The 13,586-nt window shown below is 36.9% G+C and overlaps 1 protein-coding gene across 1 annotated transcript in view; it reads right to left on the bottom strand.

The window, feature by feature from the left end:
• The window catches only part of TXNDC16 (thioredoxin domain containing 16), an 84,856-nt gene that overhangs the window by 28,925 nt on the left and 42,345 nt on the right, over nt 1-13,586 (bottom strand). Inside the window, exons 11-14 of the mRNA XM_054716067.1 lie at nt 12,704-12,827; nt 8,481-8,624; nt 7,882-7,941; nt 691-859 (exon numbers count right to left, since the gene is read on the bottom strand). Coding sequence (XP_054572042.1) covers nt 691-859; nt 7,882-7,941; nt 8,481-8,624; nt 12,704-12,827 — 497 coding nt within the window. The remainder of the gene's footprint in view (nt 1-690; nt 860-7,881; nt 7,942-8,480; nt 8,625-12,703; nt 12,828-13,586) is intronic.

The raw sequence follows: 13,586 nt of genomic DNA, 5'->3' as shown, positions 1-13,586 counted from the left end.
TGGATAAAGAAGATGTGGTACATATACACAATGGAATACTACTCAACCATAAGCAAGGATGAAATAGTGCCATTTGCAACAACGTGGATGGACCTTGAGAACATTATGCTAAGTGAAATAAGTCAGAAAAAGCTAAGAACATATGATTTCACTCATATGTGAGGTATAAAACTGAAATTCATGAACACAAACAGCAGTGTGGTGGTTGCCAGAGGGAAGGGGGTGGGGGAGAAGGGGGTCCTAATATAAAGTGACAGGAGAAGCTCTGACTTTGAGTGGTGGGCATACAGTGCAATATTCAGATCTTGTAACATAGAAACCCACCTATGAAACCTCTATATTCATGTTGACCAATGTTACCCCAATCAATTTAATAAATGAAATTTTTAAAAAATACTTTTCAGCTTGTAAAAAAATAAAAATACTGAACTTAGAAAAGACTACATGCCGCAGGATAAACATCCAACTAAATAAAGACAAATATTATTCTAAACAAAAATCACTCTCATTAAACAAAATTTATATCTCCCCAAAAGTGATGATATGTGCATGAGCCCTACTCATCAATGCTCAGCCTGAGATTTCCATTCTAGTATCCATCTTAAACCATTCAGAGTATGTCAACATGTGTAATTAGAAGTTTTATAGACCTAAACGTTTACAAATCTTAGGGTGAAGCTGCATACTTACAGCTGGATAAATTTTAGGAGATCTTCAGTTCCTAACATACCACTATAAGTTACTGGGTTCTCGCCTTCCTTGTACATCTTTACAACAGGATATTCAGTAACATTTTGCTTAGTACATACATCAGGCCAATCTGCACAGTTTATTCTAGTAAGCAGCATAGCAGGTGTGCCTAAGTAGAAGGAAAATGAATGTTTTATAAATATTAATGTAGAAAACTCAGTTGTTAAAAATTGTCAATATTTTCACATACCATTCTTATTTTAAGCTCTCAGCAGTATCAAACACTGCTGTAGAACACTCTCTCCCCTTGATTTTTTGCAGCACCTTCCCCTATTGGCTTTTTTGCCACCTCTCTTGCTGTTCCTTTTTGTTCTTTCGGCAGGTTCTTTGCCAGTAAGATGGGCGTTCCTCAAGGCTCAATTTATACTGCCTTCTCTATTTGCTCTACACTCTCATTCTAGACAATCTCAAAAACCACTGCCAATCTAATGAACCTTAAATTTATATCTTTGGCCCAGGCTCCTTCTGAAAGTTTCAGACCCATATTATCCTTACTGACTTACATATTTCTGCTTGAGTGAAAACATCCCCAAACTCAGTACCTATGACTAAAACCAAACACGGTTTCCTTCCTGTTTACAATGGTGAACACTGTCATTCTTGTACAACTCAAAAAACAAAGTAACATTTTTCTCGCCTGACCATTCCTAATTCCGCCATGGCTAATCAAATCAATCAGCATAGCCTTTCAATTTTACCACTTACATATCTCTTCTATCCATTTCTCTTTACTACCAGTACTCCAATCATTATTTCTCCTTGGATAGCTTCAGTACACTTCTAATTCATATCCCTGAATTCGGTATATCTTTATACTGAAACTAGAAGAGTCTTTTCAAAACTCGAATCTTTTTTGCTAATAGCCCACCCCCACCAACTTTTACGAGTTTAGTCTTTCTCACCCCTTCATATTTCTGAATGTATGACTACTTCAAGAATGCCTGGACACTCTGATCTACATCAGGCTCCTATGTGCTGATAGAACCATGCTCCTTTATCTTATTACTAGAAGCACGGTGCACAAAATTCATGCATTGGGGGGCAGTGGGGCCTCTCAGCCCGGCCTGCACCTTCTCGCAGTCCAGGACCCCTCACTCCTTACAGCTCAGCTCGCTGCTCCTTAGCGCTGCCACGAAGGCAGGAGAGGCTCCCGCCACCACCGCTGCGCTCGCCAGCCATGAGCCCAGCTTCTGGCTGAGCGGCGCTCCCCCTGTGAGAGCGCATTGACTACAAGGGGGTAGCTCCTGCATTGAGTGTCTGCCCCCTGGTGGTCAGTGCGCATCATAGTGAACGGTTGCTTATGCTTTTATTATATAGATGTAATTACATTCTCATTTGTGTGGTTACTTGATGAATGTCTGTTTCTACCAAGAGAGCTCCCTGAGAAAAGGGACTGTGTCTATTTTACTCATTATTGATTTTCCAGTATCTAGAACAGTCCTTGTGCATGAAACACCTTAAATATGGGTATAAATGACACACAAGAAACTCATCCAAGGCTTCAGGTACCCATCCTGTCTAAATGTTATAATTTCTTTTTAGCCTAAGAAAACACCTAATGGAATCCCAAAGAGAAATTCCCACTTGTTCTATAATAATATATGTAAAGTTCTTCAAAATATGTAAATCGCTAGGTAGAAAGAGATAAAACAAATAAAACAGGCACCACACAATTCAGCTGTGAAAGGAATGAGTAAATTCTAACAAAAGGAAACTTTAATATATTAGATTAAAGGACTCTTGGTATAACAATTAAAACTGTGAATATAATACTTTAGTATTTTATCACCAAAAGTTTTTAATACTGAAAATTCACTCTTATATTTTAAATGATTCTAGGTTATACAACATAGATGTGATAATTTATCACTAGATTTAATGTTAGCAATTTGTTTGACAATACAGGCAGGATGTAATCTATCTTATTCAACACTATATTCCTCTATCTAGTACAATGTTGGTTATATAGTATGTACCTTATAAAAATTTATGGAATGTACCTTATATTTCTTTATGAACAAATTTTAAATTTTACACTAAAATATATTAATACCTGAATACTATATGACCATATAAACAAAGATAAATCCTATTCCTTCTAATATCAGATCTACTAAGTGACTTCTCCACAAAGTTTTCTTATCCTTTATTATAATTATTTAGTCAATAAATATCTAGTGATGATTGTTAATATAGAGTACCATCTTAGATATAAAAGGCTAATATGCAAAGTGTCCCCACAGGAGTTCAACCGGGAGACTGGGAGTTCTATCGCTCGCTATGACGTGTGCTGACCACGAGGGGGCGGCATGGAATGAAGGAAGGCCCTGATCGACCCTGATAGCCGGCCAGACCTAGGGACCCTACCCATGCATGAATCTCATGCACCGGGCCTCTAGTATTATACATTAGCACCCAAGTATGGGATATAGTGCTGTTACAAATGCAGTTCTTTCCCTTCAATATACATCCTCAACAAATCTACCACCACTATGAATGTTATTGACCCTGCAGTCCAAGTTGAAAATTTTGATGTTATCTTTGACATTGAAAAAAGGATATTGGTGCATATCATTAAACACTGTAAGGCTACCTATGTTAAAGTTGCCAATTTAAAATTTTCCTTCTTATAAAATGGTTTCAATATTTAATCATGTTTCAACTGGAATAATCTAATATTCTAAGATGCCTGCAGTATTATATCCCATATACTTTATCAATGCAGTAATTTCAAATAGAGTTCTTTATTTAAAGGAAGGGAAAAAACAGATTCTCTTAGCTACAGATGCTATGTAAGTATAAACACCTGACACTTGCTGCCACCTTGTGACTGAGTATAAAATAATCTTCATTGTCTTGGATTAAGAGATGAAAAGTGACTTTTCCCCAAGTAGTTAATGTGAAAGTTTGCAGAACTAAATGCCCAAAGTATTATAATATTTTCCTAGTTTAAAAAGTTATAGTTGAGAGAGAGAAACCAAGATGGCGGCACAGGTAAACACCTATACTGCTGCCTTGCACAACAATTTCAAAACTGCAACTGGAAGACAGAGTGGACATCGTCCAGAACCACCGGAAAGCTGGCTGAGTGGAAACTCTACAACTAGAAGGAAAGAGAAAAGGGCACTGAGACTCAGAGGAGCTGTGGAGGACAGAGGTGCGGAGACCCGTGTGCGGAAAGGGCGGGCAGCTGAATACGCGGCTGGCTTACTCGCGGTGCGCGGAGAGGGTGGGCAGCAAGCGTGCAGCTAGCTTTCTCGTTCGGGAGAAAAACAAAACCTCCAGACTGCACTGAAATCCAGTTCCGGGTGAGACTTTGGATACCCAGACTCATTCGGGGAGAAACTGGACTATCTGGCAGCGGCCTTCTCTCAGAGATGCGTGCAGCCATTGCCGCGGGACACTGAGACACAGGGGCCTCTTAGGGCAGGGCTGATGGGAAACCAAGGCTGTCTGCTCCACCCTGAGACTCCACCCCATCCAAGCTGAGCACAGAAGTTCTCCCAGTGGAGACACAGCTGATCCTCACAGCCAATTGGCCTGGGAGGTCAACTCCCCCCAGTGATACTAACAACAATCTAGGCTTAACTACAACAAGACTGCACACACAGCCCACAAAGGGGTGCACCAAGAGTGTCCACCTCAGGTAACTGGGGAAGCTGAGCCACTGGGCCCTGCTAGGACACCTATCACACAAAGCCACTCCATCAACTCAGGGAAGCAGCTAAAATGCGGAGACAAAGAGGCAGGTCACAAATGAAGAAAATGAGAGGGCTGGCAACTGAGGACATGGCTGGCTTTCTTAATCGGGAGGGAGACAAAAGCTCCCAACTGCTCTGAACTCCAGTTCCAGGCAAGACTCTGAAGATCCAGACTCATATGGAGAGAAAGTGGACTGGTTAAAACTGTAATCTTACTTCCCCACTCTAGTCAGACTGGGCGGAGCTGCAGAGCCTAACCCCAGAGCCCCACCACAGCTGACGTGGGTGGAGCTGCAGGGACCCTCAGAGGCCTGCCACAGGAGGAGATATATAGGTCAGAGCCTCCCCATGAGTTCAGTTCAGTTCAGTTCCGGAATTCCCCTGGACTAGCAGATCTGCTAAATAAAGGTTAAACTTTCCTCCCTCAGAGTGCTGGCTGATAGTTCTCCCGTGCATTCTGCCACAATGTAATACTTTAAACAATTTTTAAAAAAATTATTGAGCTCCTCAAAGAGCTTTTGTTTATATAGGTTACATCTACCAATAGTTGCCAAAATAGAAATTGAAACAGGGATTTAAAAATATTTGTTAATTATTTTGAAAATAATAAACACTATAGCATGTTCATATAATACAATTTTCCAAAACAAAAAGAAAAAATTAGTGAAAAGAATGGCATTGTTTTACATTTCTGCAAAGAAATATTCAAAGTGATGAATAGCAAGAAACTACAACCACGATTACTCTACCCAGCAAAGCTATCATTCAGAACTGAAGGTCAGATAAAGAGCTTCACAGATAAGAAAAAGCTAAAGGAGTTCATCACCACCAAACCAGAATTATATGAAATGCTGAAAGGTATTCTTTAAGAAGAGGAAGAAGAAGAAAAAGATAAAGATAAACATTATGAACAACAAATATGTATCTATCAACAAGTAAATCTAAAAACCAAGGGAATAAAAAATCTGATGAATAGTATTAACTGGGAATATAATAGAATCAGGGGCATAGAAAGGGAGTGGACTAACAATTCTCTGTGGAAAAGGGGAGTGGGGGGTGCGGGAAGAAACTGGACAAAAATCGTACACCTATGGATGAGGACAGTGGGAGGGAGGTAAGGGCAGAAGGTGGGGTAGGAACCTGGTGGAGGGGAGATATGGGGGGAAATAAGAGGAACAATTAATAATAATCTGAACAATAAAGATTTTAAAAAAATAAAAATAAGAAACCTGAAAAAAAAAGTTATAGTTGAGGCTTCAACATAGATGCAAAACACTATATTTACCTATACTAATGCATTTCTACATTAAGCCCCCAAAAGTCCATTTATCTGATATCTAATTACTAAAAGAATTGTTAAGAACGAACTAAATGTAAAAGGTAATCAAGTCCTGGGCTGGTAATCTGCGTTTTTATTCTACAATCACATACAACTCAGTGTCCTTGCATTGAGGGGTCAGGTAGTCTCTTTATTTAGTCATGAACAGAGAAGAAAGTAAGGGAATCTTTCCAAGTTCATTTGTTAACTAGTCAAATGGGCTGGGGAGATAATTCCATTATTCAATTGCTATTTTATTATGGTTTATATTTCACTACCCTCCTTTTCCTTTCTTCTAATAAATTCCCAATAAGGCTAAAGTACCTAAAAAAAAGGAAACTTAAAATCTGCCCACAGAATGCAACTACAAAGGATAACCTGAAAGAGAATAAGAGGATTTGCTTTATTTAAAAGATCAGTAATCAAAGTAACTAAAGACTGCCGAAACCAGTTTGGCTCAGTGGATAGAGCGTCGGTCTGCAGACTGAAAGGTTCCAGGTTTGATTCCGGTCAAGGGCATGCACATTGGTTGCAGGCACATCCCCGGGAGGGGGTGTGCTGGAGGCAGCTGGTCGATGTTTCTCTCTCATCGATGTTTCTAGCTCTCTATCCCTCTCCCTTCCTCTCTGTAAAAAATCAATAAAATATATTTAAAAACAACAACAACAACAAAAACACAAAGTAACTAAAGACTTAATCACCTCTTCACTTGGGTAATGAAATAATCAAAAGTAGAATCAACTGTGGTTGGGAAATGAATGATAAAGAAATGGTTCAGAAAAGTTTTTGAAAATCTCTGATGTTTTTATTACTACAGAACATGCTCTATTTAGAGCTGACTTTCTGGAATCAATTTCTTGAGTTCACAAAGTCCCCACTATATAAATAAGTTGTACACACTTTTCACTAAATAAAACAAAATTCATGAAACTCCACTATATTAGGTTAATCAGTTATTCAACAATTACTAAAACCAGATATTCTGGCCCCAGGTGGCTCAATTGGTTGGAGCATCATAGTGTACACAATAAGGCTGTGGGTTCGATTCCCAGTCAGGGCACATATCTAGGTTGCAGGTTTGATCCGGGTCAAGGCACATATAGGAGGCAACCAATCAATGTTTCTCTCACATTGATGTCTCTCTCTCTCTCCACCACCACCCCCCCCCCCCCCACACTCCCCGGCTTCCTCTCTCTCTAAAACCAATAAAAAGATGTCTTCAGGTGAGGATTTAAAAAAAACACACCCAGATATTCTGCAATGTAAGGTAATACGATAAGTACAGTGAGCTCAGTAAAAGGCTCACTACTTGCCCATAGGAACTTACTAAATAATGAAATAGCATGTAAACTAGTTTTCCCCAAAACTAAATGGTGGGTACATTGGTGGGTACATTCCTATAGTAGTCAAGAATAAACTTATTCAACTAAAATAGCTTCTATTTACAAGAAAAACAGTAGGAGAAAGTCATATTATAGATAGGAAGCATGATACATTCTAACTTATTCAAATGATAACAAAACATTATCCTAATCCCCCCTCTCTCTCTCCCTCCCTCCCTCCCTCCCTCCCTCCCTCCCTCCCTCCTCCCCTCTCTCCCTCCCTCCCTCTCTTCCTCTCTAACAGGATCGTGGCATAGGCATTTTGAGTTACAGTCCATTCCTTGGATTCTTATTTTCCTGCCACTGGATCAAGTTTCATAGGATACCTGAAATAAAAAGAGCCTGGCTCTTTGATTAGACTATAAGACTGGGTCTTATCTGTGAAATGTTTATTTAATAGTATTTAGTATTCATTTAATAGTATTTAATAGTAACTGGAACAGAGTAGGCACTCAATAAATGCCTGCTGAATGACTGAATTCAGCCAAAAAGGTTATAGATTAACTATGTGGCCACAAGTAATCAATTAAGGACAGTTCCATGAAGACAATCAAAATGAATGCTTTTAGAAGCATTTCTGAAGCTCATGATTAATTAACTTAATCTTGGAAACAAAAACATTAATAACTTGAAATTTTATGCAGTTTTCTTCATCTTTAGCATAACATAGTTTTACAAATAGCAACAGCTCAGAATCAGGAAAATAACCATGCATGCCACAGCACAATACCTTTCAATTTAACTGCCAAATTGACATAGGAGTGCAAAAATGCCATGGATACTGCTTGCCCTACATAAAAATAAGAAATTCAACAGATATTACAACATGCATATCTCCAAAGCATTCATACTTATACATAATAAACCAAGAGATTTATGGGGTTTCCCAAAATTGTTATTTCTTAATAAGTATACAAACTCAATATTGTTCCAAACATTTAAGAATATTCCAAATACAACTAATTTTCCGCGTTCATACTGGAGGGAATATAGTTGAACGGCTATTATTCAAAGATAAAAGCAATATAGTTCCTATAAATCTGTAAGAACTGTTAACATATCAAAAGCCTTAGCTTGAATCACAATATTTCTAAATTAACAAGCTGAACATCTAGTTTAATCATTAACCTTCAATTTTAAGTCAGATATATACAATCAGTTTTACAATCCCAGAATCAGCTAAAAGTAAATGTCTCATTATGTGCAGCTTACTTGGGACATAAAAAAGCTGTCTTCTTACACTGTGCAATATGCAGAATGCAAAAATAAAACCTGCTTATTTTAATGTCCTAATATGTAATATAGCCTCCTCTAAAGATTCATACTCACAACCAGCATAGAAAAGCACTATGCTGTCTGAAGCCGTTACTGTCGCATTAAATGTCTCTCCTGTTAGTTCTACCGTGAGTTCCAAGGGCAGCTGTCTCTTCCTGTCTCTGTAAACACTTTCTGCCACTTCATCATCTTGCATTCCTAAAACATTGGAGAAGAATGTAATGTGTATATAAAAGTGTAATTAAAAATAGTTAAACTCTTTTCCCAGGTGAGCATATGAAAATTTGGCACTCTATAAAACTTTTGAATTTGCACTATCTTATTAGTTAAAAATGCATGTTGTTTAGAAAACTTTCTAGTTGTCTGGCTTCCTACCCTAAATAACTCTGAGGTGCTTCCTGACTCAGAAACTGTGATGTTCTAGTCAACTCCAGAAGCACTTATTTAAACTTTGTCTGGAAATAATATGAATATTATATTTTATTTGTAATAAAGTAGTAGACAAAAACAGATATTTTCCCTGACCACATAAAGAACCTTTCTACAAAAAAGTCAGACGATAACCTGATCACTGAATAAATACATCATTATAAACTGTGATCAGATTAAAAAGGAAAAGGATACAGTGTAAGAGAGCTGGGAGAGTTAGATTTGGAGATCCAAAGTCTTCCAGGTAGAGAATCAAAAAAAGAATGAAGCAAAAAGAATAATATAAGCATATGCAAAGGCTCGGAAATATAAAAGAGCTTAGTATATACTAGATGCATAAGGAAGGCAAAACTGATTAAAACAAGATGAGTTGGAGGAATAAATGGTATGAGAAAACTCTAGGCTGGTAATCGCTGGATCATAAGAGATCATATGAGCCAAAAAGTTTGGCTTTTATTCTAAATGCATCAAGTTATGGTGGATTCTGAATATGTAAAAACCTATCATTAATTTAAATAGACTGGCTGACCAACCAACTGCCCATCCATCCATCCATGTAAGTGGTAAAAAACACATTTTAAATCCGTAAATATTCTGTAGGAGTTTGTATAAATTGTATGGTAACACTGAAGAGGCATCTAACTTGATTAGAGAGACATTAAAGCTTCCTAGAAGAGTTGACACTAGCTGAATAGAGCATGACAATTACAAGTGCAAACACTGACTACATAGCTGATGGTATTAAGATTACTGGGTTTTAGATGTAGTAATAGCAACAATTATGGTAATTTTAAAAGAGAAATCCTTATATCTCTGAAATACACAGGGAAATATTAATGAATGAAATTATATATTTGGTGTTTGCTACAAAATAAGGGGTGGTAGTGGTTAGAACAGGATAGCCATGGGTTGATGGTAGTTGGATAGGGCCAGATAATGGATACCAGGAGATTTGTTTTATTATCCTGTCTACTTTGTAAGTTCATAATTCTCTGTAATAACACAGTAAAAGAAAGGGAGAAAGTGAGGAAGACAATATAGGTTGGGGTTCTTGTTCCAGCATTACAAAGGCTTCAGCAATCTGAAGAAAGGCTGTGCGTAGATTAAATAAGAGTCCAGAGATGAAAGATAATTTTGAAAGGCACTGGGGGTCAGAGGAGCTTCAGCTAAAGGAGCTAAAGTTTCTCCTTGTCTCAGGACCCTTGCTTTTAATTAACACAATTTGTCCTGAGGCAAGGTGGAGATAATACACTTCAAAGAGTAGGGTACAGAAGCATTGTCAGATTGGGGAATAGCCTACAGCTGTTCAGGTGTTTGGCCAACAGGAGGCAATAACATGTAGATTGAGATGCCCTGAGCTGTCTGGCAGCAAACAATCACCCTATTCAGGTTTGGGGGAAGTGCCTTTCAGCCATTCCAACAGGTGATTGCATATGTGACTCAGCCCTTGTTGAGCCCCCAAGTTTCATCAACCTTTTGATGAAACTCTTGTAATTATGACATGCTGGAATTGGCTTCCGGCAAATATAGTTGGAGAACTAAAGTATTATTTTCCATATAACTTCTAATACTATACAATAAAATATTAGATCTAAATTTCAGTACATCTCAGCAATTTTCAATTGCATCATGCTAGCCAATTCATAACTCTCTGGGCCTCAGTGTTCAAATCTGTGAAACATAAGCATTGCACTACATTAACTTTAAGGTACTTTTTAAAAATCTTTAGTGTAGATGTCCCCATTTTGTTCCCCATTGACCCCCCCAATCCCATACCCACACCGGCCCTCAGGCCTTCACTATACTATTGTCTGTATCCATGGGTTAAGGTACTTATAGATACCACATTCTATGACATTAAAAACGTATGCCCTCAAATTGATAAAAAGCTATTCTCTTATTTCTTACAGGGTGGAACAAAAGTAGGTTTATAGTTGTGTGTATGGAAAATAATATAATAATTAACAAGTAATACAAGAACAAACTGTTTCATGTACTCACAACTGTAAACCTACTTTTGTCTCACCCTGTATATAATGTTTTTCATTTTCCTGCCATTCCTTTCTTATTTCCTAATCCATCCTTTCTTCTCTATATTGTTCCAAGACCTCCTTTCCCTCTTTTCTGGTCTCTCTCTCTTAATAAGCTACCCTCGCTTGTAAATTTCCTCACTCCTCAGCTATACCTTTCACCTATCCATAATACATATACTCGTTTAAGTCATACAAGTTTAATTATTTTTTTCCATATTGTCCTTTTATAGAACTCAATCCATTTTATTCTGATTCATCCTGTGCCCATTTCCTCTGAAGGGCATTTTTCTACATGGTAACAAACTCTTTCCTAACCCTCATCTATCATTCCTATATAAATGGGAATAAAACAAGATGGGGAAATTATTTATATGGGTGTGATATCACACAATATTATGAGCCAGTATGCATTACAAACATAGGGAGTTAAAACAAAACAAAACAAAAATCACAACAAAACAAAAAACAAAAGGCAGAGCTATGAAAAAAATACGAGAACTAGGCAAGGGAAAGAAGGCAGGTAGAGTTGTAGAAAGAGAAAGCAACACAGAAGGCAATAAAGGGCAGAGAGTCAGGAAGCAATAGGGGATGTGAAAACATGGAAATCTTAAAACAGCGACTCCTACCGAGGAAAGAAATCTTATTAAACTGACATTGTGCAATTTTCCTGACTCTGAAGACTAAAATATATGAATCATGATAGGAAAACAGCAGGGAGCAAGAGACCAGAACACAGGTCTATCAATGGAATGATGATGCTATGGAGGAGAACTCTGGCTTCAACCACAAGCAATTCTAACCTCTATGTTCTAGAAAACAACTAGAACATAGCTCAAACTGAGAAACTGGTTACTGGTAACAGTTAAAGCTCAGAGTCCTTATTAAATTTATAATATAAACTTTGAACATAATAATGATGGATCTCATGAAAAAATATACAAATTATCTCCTTCCTGGGGTTCATAATAATAGTACTATATAAAACATTCAAGTATTTACTAAATGGGATACAAGAAAGAACAAGACATAACCCCTGCCTTACAGATAGTATAGACTAGTGGAGAAGAGAGAAATTAAATGAGCAATTACAGAACAGGATTGATGCCATGAAAAAAGGAATGATAATGCTCATAAATAAGATTTCAAGTCAGAATGATTATTCTAATCCAGGTTCCACCACATGTCATTTATGTGACTTTGGACAGATCATTTAACTCTGCTAAAACAAACATTCTTCACCCACAAAATGAAGGTGACATCAGCTAACTCAGAGAATAACAATCAAAGTAAAGAATATGAAGGGGAGTAGCCTTAAAAACTATAGAATAATTCAAAAATGTAAGCAATAAGAGCAATAAAAAACAGAAATAACATGTTAAATAAAAGTATTAAAATGCTATTGAAATTTACTCCCTACATTGTTAACAATCAGATTTATTTACAACTATAAATATAATGTTTGTTAGAATTTCACTCCCTAATAGGAATAATAAAAATAAAATGCCATGTGTGGCTCCGGAGTCGTTTTTAAACATGGAGTAGGCCAGAAGGGTTGAAAGAACTGATGTGGAAGATAAAGGTACAGATGTGGGAAGCTAGAAGCCTAACAATGAAAGTTATCACACTAAACAGACTAAGGTATCCTTATATCTTTTCACCTAGCAATTTGATAAACTGACTCAAAATAAATTTCTTCAGGTTTCTTCCTAGTCTTGAATGTGAATACATTCTATGAGAAAGTTAATTCATTGAACTTTCCTGATGTAATGGATGCTGGGCAGGAATGGGTGAGGTGAGCATCACAAAACATATTACCCATATCTGGACCTTCCATGTCATCGGCTTCATCTTCTCGTGTTTCCTCAATGTATGTGTTATTTTCTACATAGGATATTACTAAATCAACATCATGTAACACCAAAAATTCCACTGGCATTCCCTACAAATAATTGTAAGAAACATAACTAAAATATAATAAAGCATTTTAATATAAAAATATTATACTTGTTAACACTACAATGAAGTTAAACCTTTGAACTTCAATTTTAAATTCAATAAAACCAAAAGAGGAAATTAACTCCACAGTCACTCTGAAAAGTATCCAAGCATACTTTATATAAAAAGATAGTGTGCACTACGGAAACAGATGGCAAAAAAGAACTGGAAGTCTTGCTTGTGGATAGGGTGGGAGAGGGGAGAACTAAGTGAAAAAGGTGAAGGGATTAAGAACTATAAATTGGCAGTTACAAAATAGTCATAGGGCTGTAAAGTATAGCATAGACAATATAGTCAATAATATTGTAATAACTATGTACAGTGCCAGGTCTGTACTTGAAATATGGGGAACACTTTGTAAATGACTGTCTAACCCCTATGCTAAATACCTGAAACTAATATAAAATAATATTGAATGTAACTGTGTTAAATAAAATTTAAAAAGGAAGTCTCGCTTGCTTTTTTTTACAATTACATTATACTGAAATCTGAAACATTTTACATGTAACAGTAAATCCTACCTAAATATAAAATGGAAATAAATATATACAATTTTATTGCAAAAAGAGCCAATCAATATAATCCCACTAAAGAGTATTAATTGCCTATTTAGCTATAAACATAAAAAATGCTATCTGCTCCCAGGTATTTTAAGAATGACAAATTCTATTCCAGGTGACATTAGGCCATTAAAATTTCTTTG

The sequence above is a fragment of the Eptesicus fuscus genome, chromosome 5 (assembly GCF_027574615.1).
Source record: "Eptesicus fuscus isolate TK198812 chromosome 5, DD_ASM_mEF_20220401, whole genome shotgun sequence".
Classification (NCBI taxonomy): domain Eukaryota; kingdom Metazoa; phylum Chordata; class Mammalia; order Chiroptera; family Vespertilionidae; genus Eptesicus; species Eptesicus fuscus.
The sequence above is the reverse complement of the archived record's forward strand: the minus strand, read 5'-3'. Positions and strand labels throughout refer to the sequence as shown.